This window comes from Leucoraja erinacea, chromosome 13 (genome assembly GCF_028641065.1).
Source record: "Leucoraja erinacea ecotype New England chromosome 13, Leri_hhj_1, whole genome shotgun sequence".
NCBI classification, from domain to species: Eukaryota; Metazoa; Chordata; class Chondrichthyes; order Rajiformes; family Rajidae; genus Leucoraja; species Leucoraja erinaceus.
In genome coordinates, this window is record NC_073389.1 from 5,028,874 (window position 1) to 5,047,884 (window position 19,011).

Here is a 19,011-nt window from a genome sequence, read left to right on the forward strand (position 1 = left end):
CCTCCTTCCCCACCCCCCGAAAACCGCATGTCCCGATGGTTACCTGTGAACTTTCATGTCGGGCATATTTATTTAATGGGGGATCTATCTGAAATGAAAATACTTTTAAACGGTAGGTATTCATAATTAAAATATTTATCACCCTTAAAAAAATCCTCTATTCTTGATAAAATTATAAATCTTACCGTTTTTTTCAAAAATTTCTTGTCCCGGCGATTGGAGTCATTTACCGTCACGCACATTTGTTGAGCAACCCCACATAGCTATAAATAGAATAGACGCAAACTTCCGACCTCAAAACACTGCAGAATTCAAAAGTCCCCTACTTTGTGAATTTCTCCTGATTCGCGGGACGAGAAGAGTGTGAAAACTCCGTTTTCTGCTGCATAGCAGTACGTACCTTTATTCAGCGTCATTCCCGAATGGTGCTGAACTCTTAGGAAAAGAAAAAATCATTCTTTTCTGATATGTTCTGGAGAAAAAATCATGCCATGTGCCATTCGGGAAACAATATGGCCAGGCATGACCTTCCGGGGAGGCCATCCTGGGCTAAAGGCTTGGGCCACCATTCCCGAACAGCCACATCTGCAACTTAATCCCCATCCAGCTCCAGCTCCAGGCGGACACAAAGCCCCGTTGCAGCCGTCGCATCTCTCGTGACCCGATATCTCTCTCCACGCCCGCCCCTTTTCAGCCCTTAACCCCCCTCCCCACACCGGGCTACGTGACATCCACCAGCTCCTACGTACATTACACGAGCTCGAATCGGGGAGAACTCGTGAGAACTCTTGAATTACCTTGTACAGTGGGACAGGCCCTTAACCCCAACCCCAGCCCCATCCCCAGCCCCAACCCTAATCTTGGCCCCAGCCCCAACCCTAGCTCCAGCACCAAACCCAGCCCCAACTTTAGCACGAACCCTAGCCCTAAAGATAGTTTTAGTCATCTCCATCACGTGACGATCCCAAACTTGATAATCTCCACCATGCTGCGTCATATCCGTCACATGAGTATTTTGTGTGTAAATGTGTAAAATAAAACAACAATGACCACAATTATCAATTGTTATTGATAAATGAACAGTATGCTTCTGCCTATTCATCTGAAGTTAATATTATTTTAGAGGAAGTTGGTGAAGAGTTATGTGAAGGTTACCATTCTTGCTGAAAATCACCACTTTTTTCGGCAGTAAACTGTTACGAAGGTTTAAAATCAATGCGTTAGACTGAAAAAGGTTTTTTTTGGTGGTTTATTTGAGGAAGATACTCTATCATTTGAAAGTGCGACAAAAATTTAATTTTATATTAAATCAGTTATATTTTGCAGTGTAGTTCATCATAGAAATATGATGAATATGACAATGCAATGGGCAACCTGGAAAAAGAGAATGAACAAATAAATTAAATTCTCTAAAAGATTGCGACAAACACATTTTTCCCATAGTAGAGATATTCATCTGTGTGAAACACCATTCAAAGTTGCAAAAAATTAAGTTTTATTTTCGGGTTTCCAGAAACTTAAAAATAGACACTTACTGAAGAATCACCCACCTATGTTATGTGGACCAATATGGACCATGACCTGTGACTACTCAACCCCCCCTTTCAGAATGACACTGGCCTTTGACCCTAGCCTCAGGCAGGCAACGCACCATCCTGGAGTCCGAGAACTCTAATGCAATTATCAAGAAAGCTCATCAGCGCCTCTACTTCCTGAGAAGATTACGGAGAGTCGGTTTGTCAAGGAAGACTCTCTCTAACTTCTACAGGTGCACAGTCGAGAGCATGCTGACCGGTTGCATCGTGGCTTGGTTCGGCAATTTGAGCACCCTGGAGAGGAAAAGACTACAAAACGTAGTAAACACTGCCCAGTCCATCATCGGCTCTGACCTTCCTTCCATCGAGGGGAATTATCGCAGTCGCTGCCTCAAAAAGGCTGGCAGCATCATCAAAGACCCACACCATCCTGGCCACACACTCATCTCCCTGCTACCTTCAGGTAGAAGGTACAGGAGCCTGAAGGCTGCAACAACCAGGTTCAGGAATAGCTACTTCCCCACAGCCATCAGGCTATTAAACCTGGCTCGGACAAAACTCTGATTATTAATAACCCATTATCTGTTATTTGCACTTTATCCGTTTATTTATTCATGTGTGTGTATATATTTATATAATGGTATATGGACACACTTATCTGTTTTGTAGTAAATGCCTACTATGTTCTGTGTGCTGAAGCAAAGCAGGAATTTCATTGTCCTATACAGGGACACATGACAATAAACTCACTTGAACTTGAACTCCTAATAATCTCCTGTCTGTGCCCCTATTATTTTTGGTTTAAAATTAAGAAGCCAATTGTATATATACATTTGGCTCTGTTGAGTTATGTTCCATAGGAGTTAATACTAGTTTGTTTTTACACATTTTGTCTGCTCCACTGCGAAACCTCCTTAAGGTATGCATAATTTGAAGAGGTTCTCTGACGGTAGTTCTATGAGACCCTCTCTCACTGTTCCCCCTCTGATTCCTACTGCTCTCCAGCTCTATGACTGTCATCTTTGTATCCCTTTATTATCTCTTCCCCAGCTGACAATGGGCCATTGTGGGCTCCACCCTTCCATGGTCATCTGTTGCCGGCCCTGATTTGTTCTGGCCTTTTCCTACCTTCCGCCCCTCCCCTTTACTTTCAGTCGGAAGAAGGGTTGCGACTCGAAATGCCACTCACTCTTTTTCTCCAGAAATGCTGCCTGGCTCGCTGAGTTACTCCAGCACTTTGTGTCTATCTTCATTAAAACTAGGAGTCTTCAGTTTGTCTATTGTGTTCTACTCCTGAGTGAGACACTCGACCAACTCCATTCTTTCTCACCATTTGTTTCTTTGGCCTATATCCAGTGTGTACAGCAGACCAGTTTCGATGCCAGAATGATATGTGTAAACCCTTAATTTGGGTCTGTGATGGAGTTGATGACTGTGATGATATGAGCGATGAATCCAATTGTGGTAAGAAACATTTTCTTTCATTGTATAATTGTAGAAAGGTTATGGTGTTAAATGGATTATAATAGATCGGCTGCTTTTCAAACAAATTCAGTTGACTATCTCTGAAATATTTCTTTCTGAAGTTATTGGACTGAATTACATTGTCCCTCAGGCTTTCCTGCCTGACCTCCAAGTCCCACAGTTGCATCTACAGCCCCTGAACCTCCCCTGCCATCACTCACCTGGCCCTTCTACAATGCAGAGTTATCCTTCTGTTTGATTCTGCGGATCATAGATGCTTGAAAACATGTGAATATTAAATACATTAAACCACTTTAAACAAGTACTTTAACTAACAGAGTTTCAGAACAGCACCAAAACAGATAATTCAGCTTATCTTGATCATGCCAACCATGTTGGTATATTAGGTTAGTTCCATTTATCTACATTTGGCCTAGAGCCCTCTATATCCTTCCTATGCATATATCTGTCCAAATATCATTTAAACACAGTAATTGTATGCTATAGCTTCGTCTGGCAGCTATACCCTCTGAGTGAAAACAGGTTGCTCCTGAGAAAAACATTGTAAACTTTATCCATGTCTCTCGTGATCTTGTAGACCTCAATAAGGTCACCCCTCAGCCTCCAACACCCCAAAGAAAGAAGTCCCAGCCAATCAAGATTCAAGATCAAGATTCAATTTAATTGTCATTTGGACCCCTTGAGGTCCAAACGAAATGCCGTTTCTGCAGCCATACATTACAAACAAATAGACCCAAGACACAACATAATTTACATAAACATCCATCACATCGCTGTGGTGGAAGGCCAAAAAAACGTATCTCTCCACTGCACTCTCCACCCCCCCCACCCCGATGTCATAGTCAAAGTCAAAGCCCCTGGCTGGCGATGGCGATTGTCCCGCGGCCATTAAAGCCACGCCGGGTGATGCAAGGTCGCACACCGGGTCTTGGTGTTAGAGCCCCCGGCGTGCGCTCGCAGAGTCCTGCGGCCATTCCAAGCCGCGCGGGGTGATGATGTAAGGCCCCGCTCCAGGAGCTCTTCGACCCCGCAACTCGGGCGGGAGAAGTCGCCGTTGCGAGAGCCCTGAAAAGCGGTCTCCCTCCAGGAACCCTCTCCGGAGGTCGGGCCGCAGCAGCAGCAGCGCTCCACCACCGCTCCACCCACTCTGGACTCGGCCAGCTCCGCGACGGTGAGGTGAGTCGTCGGCACCAGAGTCCCCGGTCTTCTCCTGTTGGGGGCCGCTCCTCGTTGCAGCCCCAACGACAACGGAGACCCGACAAAGAAAAGGTCGGGTCTCCCGTGCAGGGAGAGATTTAAAAGTTACCCCCCCCCTCCCACCCCCCCCCCCCCCCCCCCCCCCACACCCCCCCCCCCACATGCCCAACAAAAAATAACAAAAAACTACATAGAAACATAGACAAAAAATAATAAAAACGTAGACGGGCTGCAGAGGCTGCTGCTGACGAGAGTCGCGCCGCCTAGAAACGCCAATCCAACCTCTCCCTGTAACTCAAGCCCGCAAGCCCAGATAAAATGCTGCATATTTTAGGCTTCTGAACCAAGAGATAAAAGCAGAACAACCCCATTACAGCCATAAATGCAATCAGTTTCTGCTGCAGCAGGAGGTTTCTCTTCTGTGAAGTTCAATATTTCATCAGTATTCTGCTTGGGTAGCTTACAACCCAACGGTATGAATATTAACTTCCCCAATTTTTGGTAACTACCGCCCCTTTCCGCCCCTTTCCCCCCCCCTACCTCTCATGAACCACATCTGGACTCGCACATATTCTGGCTTCACAATTTGCAACTCTTCAATCCATTTGTCTCACACCTTCTGTCTTTTCATCTCTGACCTTTGTCCAACTATCTGCCTACCAACCATCTTTGGCCTGTGTCAACCTATTATCTGCCAGGCTTTGTCCTGCCCCCCCCGGCCCTACAATTGGTCTGAAGAAGGATCCTAACTTGAAACGTCATCTATGAATGTTCTCCAGATGTGCTGCATGTGCTCCAACATTTCATGGTATCAGTAATCATATGCCCATTGAGCCCAGCATCTCATCATTGGCATAGATAGGGTAGACACATAGACATACAGCACAGAAACAGGCCCTTCAGCCCACCTCATCAATGCCATTCAAAGAGCCCCATCTGAGCTAGTACCATTTGCCCATACCCCTCTTAACGTTCCCTATCCATGCACCTCTTCAAGTGTCTTTTAGATACTGTTGTAGTCTCTGCCTCAACTACCTCAGCTGGAAACTTGTTCCATAAACCCACCAGACTGTTGAAACCTGTAAGGTGAGAGCAGAGAGGTTTAAAGGAGACGTGTGGGGCTGGTTTATGTTTGGGTTGGGGCCTGGAATGCACTGCCAAGGGTGGTGACAGATGTGAATCATTTAAGAGGCTTTTAGGTAGGCATGTAGATATGCGGGGGATGGAGGGATATGGTTCATGTGCAGGCAGATGTGATCAGTTTATCTTGGCATCATGTATGGCGCAGGCATTGTGGGCTATTCTTGTTCTGTTCTATGATCCACTGTGACACACAGGTAGTGAAGAAGGGAGGTATGTTTGGAGTGAACTCATTTAATGAGCTTTATTATTTTATTTCTGACCTTTTTGAATTTGTGATTCATTTCATATTGTAATTGTGCACCTCTATGAAAGGCATTAGGTCACAGTATAAAAATATCTACATTTTCCACTGTAAAACAAACAGACCGTGCCAAGAATACCATTCCGCCACAAACTCTTGAAACTAAATGTAAGTTCAAGCAAATCGCATCAGATGCAATCGCATCAGATGCAATTTCCTCAGCTGCCCTCCAGTAGTTTGTACATTGACATCTTATTCCGGGTCCATTTTCAGATTGTCCTGTTGGATTCTTTGCATGCCACAAAAATAATTGTTTGCCTATTGCTGCCTTATGTGACGGAAATACGGACTGCCTCGATGGCACTGATGAGACTAATTGTGAAAGAACAGGTAAGAGCGAAGAGTCTAGTGTTTAATTGTCATGAGATCATAAGAAATAGTAGAATTAGGCCATTTGGCCCATTGAGTGTGCTCTGCCATTCAATCAATTTTGCCCTCTCAAAACCATTCTCCTGCCTTCTCCCCATAACCTCACTAAAGAGCCTGCCAATCTCCAATGACTTAGCCTCCTCAGCCTTCTGTGGCAATGAATCCCACGGATACACCACCCTCTGGTTACAGAAATTCCTCATATGTACTGACAATGGAACAATTAAGTTTTTACTTGCTGCAGCTTAACAGACCGATAAACACATTGCACAAATAATATAAACAAAGAACCAATAAATTAATAACCACAATACTAGTGGAAAAAGCAAAGTCCTTAGTGCAATCAAAGACCAGTCCATAGTTCACAGTTGAGGTTAGTGTTGTGTAATGTTCAAGAGCTTCATGAATGCTGTTCTTGAACCTAGAGGCCACAGTTTTCAGGCATTGTACCTTCTTCCTGATGGTAGCAGCGAAATGAGAGCATGACCAGGGTGATGTGGTCTTCGATGTTGGCTGCCTTTTTGATCCAGCACCTCCTGTAGATGCCTTCCATGGTTGGGAGGTCAATACCTGTGATGGGCTAGACAGTGTCCTCCACTCCCTGTAGCGTCCTTCATTCCTGGCCGTTACTGACCAAGGCCGTGATGCATCCAGTCAGTATGTTCTCTACTGTACTCCTTTAGAAGTACAAGAAAATATTTATCAACACCAAATCTTCTAAATTTTCTAAGACATTTGAGTTGTTGATGGGCATTAATGTGCTGGGTCCATGACAGAGATATGTACTCCCAGAGACTTGGCATTGTTGACTGTCTCCATCGCTAACCCAATTTGCATTGTCATCATTAATAACTAATAGGTTTTTATTTATCAGGATAAATGTGTTAGTTTGAGTTCTGCTGTTACTGTTCAATGCCTCCATTGATACCTATTCTGCTTTCTCTGCCCTTTGTTAGATGTGAATTGTACTGTCAACACCTACAGATGTGCTAGCAATGGATGTGTTGTCAAACCCAACGCCGAATGTGATGGTGTGCAGGATTGTGTAGATTTTAGTGATGAATCGAATTGTCGTAAGTCATCATCGGTGATCACTCAAAATGTAGTATGTTTGTCCTCCTGGTGGGTCCTTTCTGTGGTATGTCCCTCCAGGTGGATGCCAGTGCTTGACATCTGGTGACATTTGGCAGGCATGAGCGAGTTGGGCCAAAGGGCTTATTTCCATGCTGTATGACAATGGTAACATCCCACTTGTGTGTCTGGTTATAGAAAATAGAAAATAGGTGCAGGAGGCCATTCGGCCCTTCGAGCCAGCATCGCCATTCATTGTTATCATGGCTGATCGTCCCCAATCAATAACTCGTGCCTGCCTTCTCCCCATATCCCTTGATTCCACCAACCCCTAGAGCTCTATCTAACTCTCTCTTAAATCCATCCAGAGATTTGGCCTCCACTGCCCTCCATGGCAGAGAATTCCACAAATTCACAACTCTCTGGGTGAAAACGTTTTTTCTCACCTCAGTTTTAAATGGCCTCCCCTTTATTCTGAGACTGTGGCCCCTGGTTCTGGACTCGCCCAACATTGGGAACATTTTTCCTGCATCTAGCTTGTCCGGTCCTTTTTATATATAAAACAATTTTATATGTTTCTATAAGATCCCCCCTCATCGTTCTAAACTCTAGTGAATACAAGCCTAGTCATTTCAGTCTTTCCTCATATGACAGTCCCGCCAACCCAGGGATCAATCTCGTGAACCTACGCTGCACTGCCTCAATCACAAGGATGTCCTTCCTTAAATTAGGAGACCACAACTGTACACAATACTCCAGATGTGGTCTTACCAGAGCCCTGTACGACTGCAGAAGAACCTCAAAAACCTTCTCAAAAATACAACTAGGTTTATGGCATATCTGTTTAATGAAGGAGGCATCAATGCACTGACAAAGACCTTACATTCTTTTCAGGCCTATGCCCTGGACAGAACCTTTATATCTTTACCAATGCGACAGGGAGCATCTGGCATTTTGGTGCCTGCTTTAAACTGCCAGGTGGAGCTAACTGAAAGTTCAGGAAATGACTTGGATCCATGAGGTTCTCTGCAGATGTAACAGTCAGATAGTCAAGTGAGAAAGAAGGTTTACTGTGATTACCTACTGAGATTGATATGATCCTGAAGATCATTATCCCTCTCAGTCTTCAAGTGTGTTGGCATGATAGCCATGGCTATTTCAAAAGCATGCAATAAGGCCCGCATCCCTCTAACTGTATCTTTGTTTTATTACAACTTTGCACTATCTATCTATCTTTATCTATCTTCTATACTATTACTAAAACTCCCATCTTGACCACTTCCGGTCTACGTTGTAATTAAATTTGCGCTACAACACTAGGAATTTTTCCGCCACCAGTTTTGTTCCGATCGGTGAAATATGAGTTTAAAAATTTAAAAATTGTGAGATCAGCAGATTGGTCTTCTCGCCTGTCAGTCACCATTAAGGTAACTCCCTTTCCGGCACCCGCTGTGTGGAGTCAGGAAAGCCGCTGTGTGGAGTCGGGAGGTGCTGTGTGTTGTCATGGCCAGTGGCCGCTGAGGGGAGTCCCTCCCCCCAACACACCCTCCCCTCCCCCCTCTCTCTCCTCCCCACACATCTCCCCTTCCCCTCCCCCTTCCCCCTTCCCCTTCCCCCTCCCCCCTCACCAATTCCCCTTCCCCTCATCCCCACACAACCCGGCTCCCCCCGCACACCCACAACCGCTCTTTACCCCTTCCCGTTCCTCCCCCCCCTTCCCCCCCCATCACACCACCCCACATCACCCCCTCCCCCCCACATCATCCCCTCCCCCACATCACCCCCCCCCCCCCCCACATCACCCCCTCCCCCCCCCCCACATCACCCCCCTCCCCCACACCCTCCTCCACACACCCCCCCCCACACATTCCTTATCCACCACCCCCTCCCCAACACCCCTTCCCCCAACCCCACATCACCCCCACACCACCCATCCCCCAACCCCCCCACACCCTCCATCCCCCATATCACCCCTCTCCCCCATATCACCCCTCTCCTCCACACCACCCCCCCTTCCCCAGACACCACCCCCCCCTCCCCCACACCACTCCCCCTCCCCCCCACCACCCCCCCCTCCCACACCATTGTGGAATATTGCATTGGGGAATGGGTTGATTGGGGGACCAGGCCTCCCATGTGACTGACACCCAACAGGTCCCACTTAGTCTAGTTATTTATAGTTTTCAATGTGAAAAAATATCTTTAAAAACATCAGGCTTATTTATGCACTTTCAAAACAAATTGGTTGAGAGAGGAAATAAACCATTGGGTTTCTTTGCTGCTCACATTATTTTCTTTCTTTTAAGAATTTGCAGAAAGTGACATATTAATGAAAGGAATGCATGCACATAATAAAATGCAGGCTGTCGTTTAGTTCTCAGTAGTGCGATATTTGGTTGATGATCATTGCTTATTTTTCCCTGGGAACCAGTGAATTCCCTGAGATAACTAATTTCCTTTGCGATCAGTACCGAGTTTGTTTGTCACTGTATGACTCAGCTTCAGAAGGGACTGAGAGACACTGATCTTTCATTACTTATCTGTACCTGAAAGGAATACTTTTGCTGACATGCCCATGTTCATCAGGTGAAATTCGCAGTTTCAGAAGACACAATGATCATTCTGTTTGCTGTTTGTATGTAGGTCACCCTCGGTTTAAACAAAACCACGGTTTTGCTCCACATCCAAAATGTTTGTGAAGTTTTACATTGACTTCAATTTATTCCTATTGGGTGCCAGTATCTTACTCTCCGTTGAGGACATGATGGCTTTCCGATAAGTACAATGTGGGGCAGTGGAGTGCTGCAGCTGGGGGTGCCGCTGCTTCAGCGCCAGAGACCAGGGTTCGATCCTGACCTCAGGTGCAATCTATGTGGAGATTACACATTGTCGCTGAGACCATGTGGGTTTCCTCGGGGAGCTCCACTTTCCTCCCACAGCCCAAATACGTGTGGGTTTGTAGGTTCATTGACTCTGTCAATTGCCTCTAGTGTGTATGGAATGGATGAGAGAGTGGGGTAACATAGAATTCCATACCATGCATGTCCATGTGCCTATCTAAAAACCTCTTAAATGCCCTTATCATATCTATGTTCAAACCTATATGACCCGTGGAACCGTTTGGTATACTCACCGGTTTAGGAAGTAGTCTGGGAGAGTACATGCATTTTATAGATAGGATACACCGCAGCCGTTGTGTGCCAATGCTTAGGATGTTAATGTGGAGTTAATCAATGAGGCTGCTTTTCCCTGGATGCTGTTGAACTTCTTGAGAGTTTTTAGCACTGCACACATCCAGGCAAGTGGAATCTATTCCTTCACACTCCTAACTTGTACTTTGAAGATGATGGACTTCCAACTACCAGAACCATCTTCTCATCTGACCATGACCCCAACCCTTCTTCCCTTGATACCTATTGACCTCAGTTTTACTGCACTCCTTGATGCCACATATTAAGCAACGGTTGCTCTCACTGCTGGAATATAGCTACAACTTCACTTACCTTGCTGCCACCTAACATGGTACTAAGACTGTAATGGCAATTTCCAACTTTTCCAATGTCCAACTTTCCGTTGCGATTACTGGACAGGCAGGTAGGAGTGAAACTTTCGCAGACAATAAAAAGAAACAGATCCTCCAGTCGTTATTTCCAGTTTAATTGATTCTTTATTGTAGTAGTTGCCCAAACAAAGAGATGATTCATACCAGGTATTTCTTATTCTCATACAAGCTGTAACTTTCCATTCACTCATCTGGTAAGAACTGTGTACTCTCTCTCCCTTGCCTGGTCTGATCTGGTCACTCCCTATGACTACGCTATATGTAACATCCGACAAAGCATCAGGAGCCCACCCCCAAGTGTTCAAAATAATTCTGCAAGAAATATCTAGACATAATAATAATAATAATAATAATAATAATAATAATAATAATAATAAATGCCAACAGTAGCTAGCCTAAACCTAAATGGTTCCGTCAAAGACTTTAAGACCATGTTATCTCAGGAGTTCCCATTTAATAAATGCCCGCAATATGGCCTAGGTTGCCTGGAAGGCTCCTGAAAGAGGAATTTAGGAGGACAAGCGTGGGGAGACTTTCAGTATCCACTGCGCACTTGTGGTCATTTCAAATCCCGCACACGCGCTGATACCGGGCCCACTGCACATGCGCGGGAGACGGTGCCATATTGAATTGGCCGATGGGCCCCCATTGTGACACCAGAGATCGCCGTTATGACGCGAGTCAAAATGACAATTTCAAGTTGGCGGCGAGGCAACAGCGCAGGCACAGCTGATGATCTCAAAATAGCGGCGGGCCCAGCAACCCCCAACTACGCACGCATGGGTAGCAGCTACTCTCGCCCAACTGTGCACGCGTGGCTCCAGCGGCCATCTAATTGTGATGCATTGGGTTTCCATTGTGACGTTGAACGTGGCTGACGGGCAGGGCAAGTGTAAAAGTGATCTTTTTTTAATTTAAAATGTCAATAAAGTAAAATTAATTGTAAAATCAATCTGAGCAAAACTGGGTAGTTCATATCGCAGGACAATGGTGAGTAAGGTGGGCCTAAAATTGTAGTTCTATCGTGTACCGTTTTGGCGGAATTTCGAGAAAGCACGGCACGGCAAGTGGAAAAGTGTTTCTTTAAGTTTAAAATATCAATAACTTGTAAAATATGTAATAAGTTTAAAATGTCAATAACTTGTGAAATATAACATCAATCTGAACGATACTTGATAGTTCACATCGCAGGACAATGGTGAGTAAGGTGGGCCAAAAATTGTAGTGCTATCGTGTACTGTTTTGGCAGAGTTTCGAGAAAACATGACACGGCAAAGTGGAAAAGTGCTTTTTGTTTAAATGTCAATAACTTATAAAATATATAGTGTTCAAAATGTAAATAACTTGTAAAATATAACATCAAATTGAGTGAAACTTGGCTCATGCACACCCCATGACAATGGTGAGTAAGGTGGGCGAAAAATTGTAGTGCTTACGTGTACCGTTTTGGCGGAGTTTCCGGAACACGCGGCACAGCAAGTGGAAAAGTTATTTTTCTAAGTTTAAAATGTTAATAACTTGTAAAATATAACATCAATCTGAACGAAACTTGCTTCATTTACATCGCAGGACAATGGTGAGTTAAGTGGGCCAAAAGTTGTAGCGCTATTGTGTACCATTTGGCGGCATTTCGGGAACATACACGCATATATACAACCAAACAAACAAGATGAGAGTACCAAGTGGGACCCATTGGGACCGTGTCACATGGGAGGTCTGGTCCCCAATGAAACCCATTCCCCCATGCAATATTCCACCACTCACCCATTCCCACATCGCATCCCATTCCCCCAACGCAATATTCCACCACTCACCCATAGCCCCCAACTGCGCAGGGGCGGCTCATTTCCCTTTATCCCTCGGCACCCCTTCCTCTCCTCTTCATCCTCCCTCTTTTTAAACTTAAAAAAAAATGCAAGCACTTGCTGCCAGGACTTTAAAAAAAATCCAATTCCACTTCCCCTGCCTCCCCCAGCCCTCTCTACCCCTCCTTTTCAGCCTCCCTCTGCCAGGACTCAGTGTTCTGGGATTGCAACATTGTTGCAAATGAGATCCCATTGTGACATCATAGCTGTAACTGCCAGCAACTGCCACTGCAGTGTTCGTCATTCTCAAACTGGATTTTGTAAACTTAAAAATGTGATATAATGTAAATGTAAAATATAACATCAATCTGAACAAAACCTGTTGCAAACACACCTCAGAACAATTGTGAGTAAGGTGGTGCAAAATTGTAGCACAAACATGTACAGTTTTGGCATAATTTGAGGATCTCACTCACTCACAAATATTACTAAACCAAGTGTCACACGGGAGGCCTGGTAACCTAATGCAATATTCCACAACTCACCCATAGCCCCCACAGGAGGCCTGATCCCCCAACGCCACCCGTTCCCCAATGCAATATTCCACCACTCACCCGTTCCCCCAACACAATATTCCAGTACTCATCTATAGCTCCTAACTGCGCAGGGGTGGCTCATTCCCCCTTATTCACACTCCCTAATTAAACTTTAAAACAAATCCTTGTTGCCAGGAATATTTAAAAAAATGCACCCTCCTTCATTAAACTTTTTTTTTAAATCCTTGCTGCCAGGAATATTTTGAAAAATGGATTGCAACATTGTAGCTTGCAATTGCACTTCCTAGGGCTGGTAGGACTCGGTGTCCTGGGAAAGCAACATTGCAGCGAGCAGGGCTGCAATCCAATTGCGACACCATGCCAGTGCAGAGGGAAGATAATTTTTCTCAAATTGGGGTTTTGTGGCTCGCACCCGTCCCGACGTCCCGCCATGGGACATTTCGCCCACATGTGCCATTGGCCCTCACGGACTGCACGTATGTTTTCCTGCGCCGTGATGCCCACCGGACGCCACTCCAGAGGCCATACAAGGGCCCGTTCCGGGTGCTGGAACACGGGCAGTCGACTTTTGTCCTGGACATGGGGGGCCGGCCGGAGGCCGTGTGGATTGACCGTTTGAAGCCGGCGCACCTGGACATTGACCAGCCGGTGCTGGTTGCCCAACCTCAGCCCCGAGGGCGCCCCCCCTTCACGACTCCCTCCACCTGTCGCTCCACCTGTCCTTCCGCCAGTCCCTCGACCTGTCCCTCCACCTACGCCCCCGCAAGCCCTGGGATCTGCTGACTTCCGCACGCGGGCCGGCCGGGTCGTGCGCCCGCCAGTGCGTTTTGTGCCTCTGGTTCTGGGGGGGGGGGGGGGGGTTCTGGGGGGGGGCCTGTGGTGGCTCCTTTTGTGCCATCATACTGCCAAACCCCTCGGCACAGGAGTGGTGCAGTCCGGAGGCGGCCCTCAGTTTAAAAGGCAGGGGTTTGGGTGCCATCTTCCTCTGGTTTCGTCTTCCCTTCAACCGGGAGGAATATAATAAAGGTGCTTCTCAAAACACTGGACTTCGTGCCTCCTTTTGAGACCCATGCACCACAGTTTTGTAAATAAAAAAAATTAAATAACTTGTGAAATATAACATCAATCTGAACGAAACATGATACAAACCACCACATGACAATTGTGAGTAAGGTGGTCCAAGAATTCTAGTGCTATCATGTACCGTTATGGCGTAATTTACAACATCACCAAATCAGAGATTGCAGACAGGCACACAGACATAGAAACAAAGAAGATGAGAGTTTTAGTAATATACTAGACCAAGTGCAGACCCGTTGGGTCTGCTCCCCCAATGGTGTGATCCCCCAACCCAATATTCCACCATGCACCCGTCTCCTCCAACGGAACTGAACCCATTCCCAAATGTAAGATTCCAGCACTCCCCTGCCTCCCTCAGCAGTGGATTAAAAAAAAATTCCAATTGCACCTTCCCTGCCTGCTGCAGCAGTGAAAAGTTCAGAGTGTTCCTGTCTTGCAACTTTGTTTTGAAGTGTGTTGGAAGCTGATAGGAAGGAGCAGCCATCAACGAATCAAAAGGCAGAAAGGCAGCCGGATGGCAGGCTTCGGCCACAGACTTTTATATAATAACTAGACCAAGTGCAGACCCATTGGGTCTGCTCCCCCAATGGTGTGATCCCCCAACCCAATATTCCACCATGCACCCGTCTCCTCCAATGGAACTAAACCCGTTCCCAAAATGTAGATTCCAGCACTTGTGACATCACTCAGCAGTGGAAAAAAGAAAATCAAAACCTCCCTGCCTGCTGCAGCAAAGGCAATACCAGGCGGCCCCCTCCTGTTGAAGCACTTGCTGTGATATTCCATTGAGGTGAAAAGTTCAGAGTGTTCCTGTCTTGCAACTTTGTTTTAAAGTGTGTTGGAAGCTGATAGGAAGGAGTGTATTGGGCATTGTGACATCACACGATGGAAACGAATCAAAAGGAAGAAAGGCAGCGGCAGCCGGACGGACGGACGGCAGGCGGCAGCCACAGACTTTAATATAATAATAGATAGAAGATAGATAGATAGATATATATTATGAACCGAATATATATATATATATATATATATATATATATATATATATATGAACCGAAACATGGTGATACAAAAGACTGCATATGTTGAATTTAGGAGCAAAAAGCAATGCTGGAGAGGCTCAACAGGTCAAGTGGCATATGAGGAGGCAAAGGGATAGTCGTCACTTTGGCTTGGGACCTTGCATCAGGACATCAGGATTTGTGAGAAGCACACTGGGAGATGTATGCTTTGCAAGTGGTCTTAACAAACTATCAAACAATTGTCTGGAAAAACAGCTGGTCCACTACCTGAGAGCATGTGATTAATGGAATGTTTCTGCATTGAATACTCCTATCCTGGTACCATTCCAAATGCAACACACCTGTGCTTGCAGTTAAAAAATGTAACTGGCTTATTAAGTGAAAATGTTCTAGTTTTTAATACAGTCTATCAATTCATTCAAACTGTTTGTAATTGAGGTCATTTGCAGGTGGGCAAACGTTTGTACAGTTGGACATCTGAGAGATGTTTTTTCTTTGATCAGCCTGACTCCGGCAGAATCAGAGTCAGTCTCTAACAAAGAGCTGTTTTCCTTTTTCCACATAGATTGTGGAAACCAACCGTCCATAAGAAGTCGCATTGTCAATGGTAACGACGCAGTGATTGGAGAATGGCCTTGGCAAATCAGCCTCCACTTTGGCACATTGGGACATACATGTGGAGCCACGTTGATAAATAATTGGTGGCTTCTGTCTGCCTCTCACTGCTTCCAAGATGCGGAGTCATACAGGTGAGTGAGGTGCCAGGGAAAGAAAAATCTGTGCTGCTGTTTAATGGAATATTGGCATTTGTTCAATAGTAAATACATCTGATTAGAAGTAGCCACATTATTATGTGCTGCATAATCCAATATTTAGTTTGAAGCAATCACCTGCATCCATCTATAACCTATGAGGCTTTGTCCTGTCCCGCCTCTCTTCCAGCTTTCGCTCCCCCCACCACTCAGTCCCGCTGAGTTACTCCAGCATTTTGTGTCCATCTTCGGTGTAAAGCAGCATCTGCAGTTCCTTCCTACATATTCTCACTCTGAAGATGGGTATTGACCCAAAACGTCACCTATCCATGTTCTCCACAGATGCTGCCTGGCCCACTGAGTTACCCCTGGCCTACTCCAGCACTTTGTGATTTATTTTTTTAACCCAGCATCTGCTGTTCTTTGCATCTCCCTCGTTCACTGTCTCTGCTATGGATAACTCTGCCATCTAGTGGTCAGTAAATAAGGGGAGTGAGTATTTACGTACAAGAAGTGGGTGAGGAATTTGGTTCATTATTGCTCACATTTTGTTTACTGCAACCTCCCTTCCATTCACTCCGTCTACACTTCACGCTGCCTCGGCAAGACCACCAGCATAATCAAGGATGAGTTTCACACCTCTCCCATCAGGCAAGAGATACATAACTGTGAAAATGCATACCTCCATATTCAGGGACGGTGTCTTTCAAGCTGTGATCAGGCAACTGAACCACCCTATCAACAACTAAAGTGCAGTCCTGACATACCATCTACTTTATTGGAGACCCTCGGACTATCTTTAATCGGACTTTATCTTGCACTAAATGTTATTCCCTTCATCATGTGGACTGTGGACTGCTTGATTGTAATCATGTTTAATTACATAATTATGTAATAGGCTAGAGAGGGAAACTATAGCCAGCCTGACTTCAGTGGTTGGTAGTATTATAAAGGGTGAGGTTTCCGAGTACTTAGAAGCACATGATAAAGTAGGCCACAGTTAGCATGGCTTAGTGGAGGGGAGAACTTACCGGACAAATCTGTTGGAATTTTTTGAGGAGGTTAATAGCAGGATAGACAAAGGAGAGTCAGTGGATGTTGTTTACCTGGATTTTCAGAAAGCCCTTGATAAGGTGCTGCATGTGAGGCTGCTAAACATGATGAGAGCCCTTGGTATCAGAGGTAAGATACCGGCAGGGATAGAAGGTTGGCTGAATGGCAGAAGACAGAGAGTGGAAATAAAGGAGACTTTTTGTGGTTGGCTGCCAATGATTAGTGGTGTTCTGCAAGGTCGGTGATGGGGCCACTACACTTCACATTTTATATCAATGATTTGGATAAGGGAATTGAAGGCTTTGTGACCAACTTTGTAGATGATTCAAAGATAGATGAAGGGGCAGGTAGTGTAGAGAAAGCGGGGGCTCTGTAGAAGGACTTGGGCAGGTTGGGAGAGTGGGCCGAGAAGTGGTAGATGGAATACAGTGTGGTAATGCGTGCAGTAAAGCTGGTAATAGGAATAAAGGTGTAGACTACTTTCTAAAAGGGGAGAGAATTCAGAAATTGGATGTGCATAGGACTTGGGAGTACTGGTGCAGGATTCCTAAAAGGTTAATTTGCAAGTTGAATTGGTAGTAAGGAAAGCAAATGCAATGTTAGCATTTATTTCGAGAGGACTAGAATATAAAAGTCGGAATGTAATGCTGAGGGTTTATAAGACACTAATCAGACCACATTTGGAGTATTGTGAGCAGTTTTGGGCCCCATATCTGAGGAAGCATGTGCTGGCATTGGAGGAAGTTGAGTGAATGAGTAGGATTCAGTGTCCTCAGCGGTGTCCACGCCGCTGAGGACGTCCCGCAGCCCCGACGTCGGACTTGTATCACCCCGGCGAGCGGTCCTGGACATCGGGCTGCCCGTAGCTGCAACTGAGGAGGGCTTGGGGAGGCTCTGACCACGGGGAACAGTGGAGGAAGAGACTGACTTTGGTGCCTTCCCACACAGTGGTAAACTTTGATTCTGCTGTGTGGGGATGTTTTATGTCAAATTCTATAGTGTGTTGTGTTCTTTATTTTTATTGTATGGCTGTATGGGAATTTCATTTCACTGTGCCATCTGGCACATGTGACAATTAAATGTATCTTGAATCTCTTGAATCTTGGATGTGCATTTGATGGCACTAGGCCTGTACAGTATTCTGAAAACTTACCGAATAGTGAAATGCCTGGACATAGATGTGGAGAGAATTTTTCCACTAGTGGGAAGGGTCTAGAACCAGAGAGCTTAGGCTCAGAATAAGGATGTACTTTTAATAAGGAAGAATTTATGTAGTCAGAGGGCAGTGAATCTGTGGAATTCATTGCCACAGACGGCTGTGGAGACCAAGTCATCGGATACTTTTAAGGGAAATATTGACAGATTCTTGATGAGTACGGGTGTCGAAGGTTACAGGGAGATGGCAGGAGTATGTGGTTGATGAATGATTGATCAGCCATAATTGAATGGCAGAGTATACTTGATGGGCCGAAAGGGGACTATGGAGCCATGAGGGAGGAGCTGGTCAAAGTTGACTGGAAAGATACCGTAGCAGGGAGGACAGTGGAGCAACAATGGCAGGTATTTCTGAAAACAATACAGAAGGTGCAGGATCAGTTCATTCCAAAGAGGAAGAAAGATTCCAAGGGGAGTAAGGGTTGACCTTGGCTGACAAGGGAAGTCAGAGACAGTATAAAAATAAAGGAGAAGTATAACATAGCAAAGATGAGCGGGAAGCCAGAGGATTGGGCAACTTTTAAAGAGCAACAGAAGATATCTAAACAGGCAATATAGTGAGAAAAGATGAGGTACGAAGGTAAGCTAGCCAAGAATATAAAGGAGGATAGTAAAAGCTTTTTTAGGTATGTGAAGAAGAAAAAAATAGTTAAGACCAAAGTTGGACCCTTGAAGACTGAAAAGGGTGAATTTATTATGGGGAACAAGGTAATGGCAGATGAGTTGAACAGGTACTTTGGATCCGTCTTCACTAAGGAGGACACAAACAATCTCCCTTATGTACGAGAGGCCAGAGGATCTGGGGTGACGGAGGAACTGAAGGAAATTCACATTAGACAGGAAATGGTGTTGGGTAGACTGATG

The 19,011-nt window shown here is 45.4% G+C and overlaps 1 protein-coding gene across 1 annotated transcript in view; it reads left to right on the plus strand.

Annotated features, from left to right (window-relative positions):
* The window catches only part of LOC129702563 (suppressor of tumorigenicity 14 protein-like), an 85,813-nt gene that overhangs the window by 48,468 nt on the left and 18,334 nt on the right, over positions 1–19,011 (plus strand). The window contains exons 13-16 of the mRNA XM_055644340.1: positions 2,892–2,999; positions 5,875–5,991; positions 6,987–7,103; positions 15,693–15,876. Coding sequence (XP_055500315.1) covers positions 2,892–2,999; positions 5,875–5,991; positions 6,987–7,103; positions 15,693–15,876 — 526 coding nt within the window. The remainder of the gene's footprint in view (positions 1–2,891; positions 3,000–5,874; positions 5,992–6,986; positions 7,104–15,692; positions 15,877–19,011) is intronic.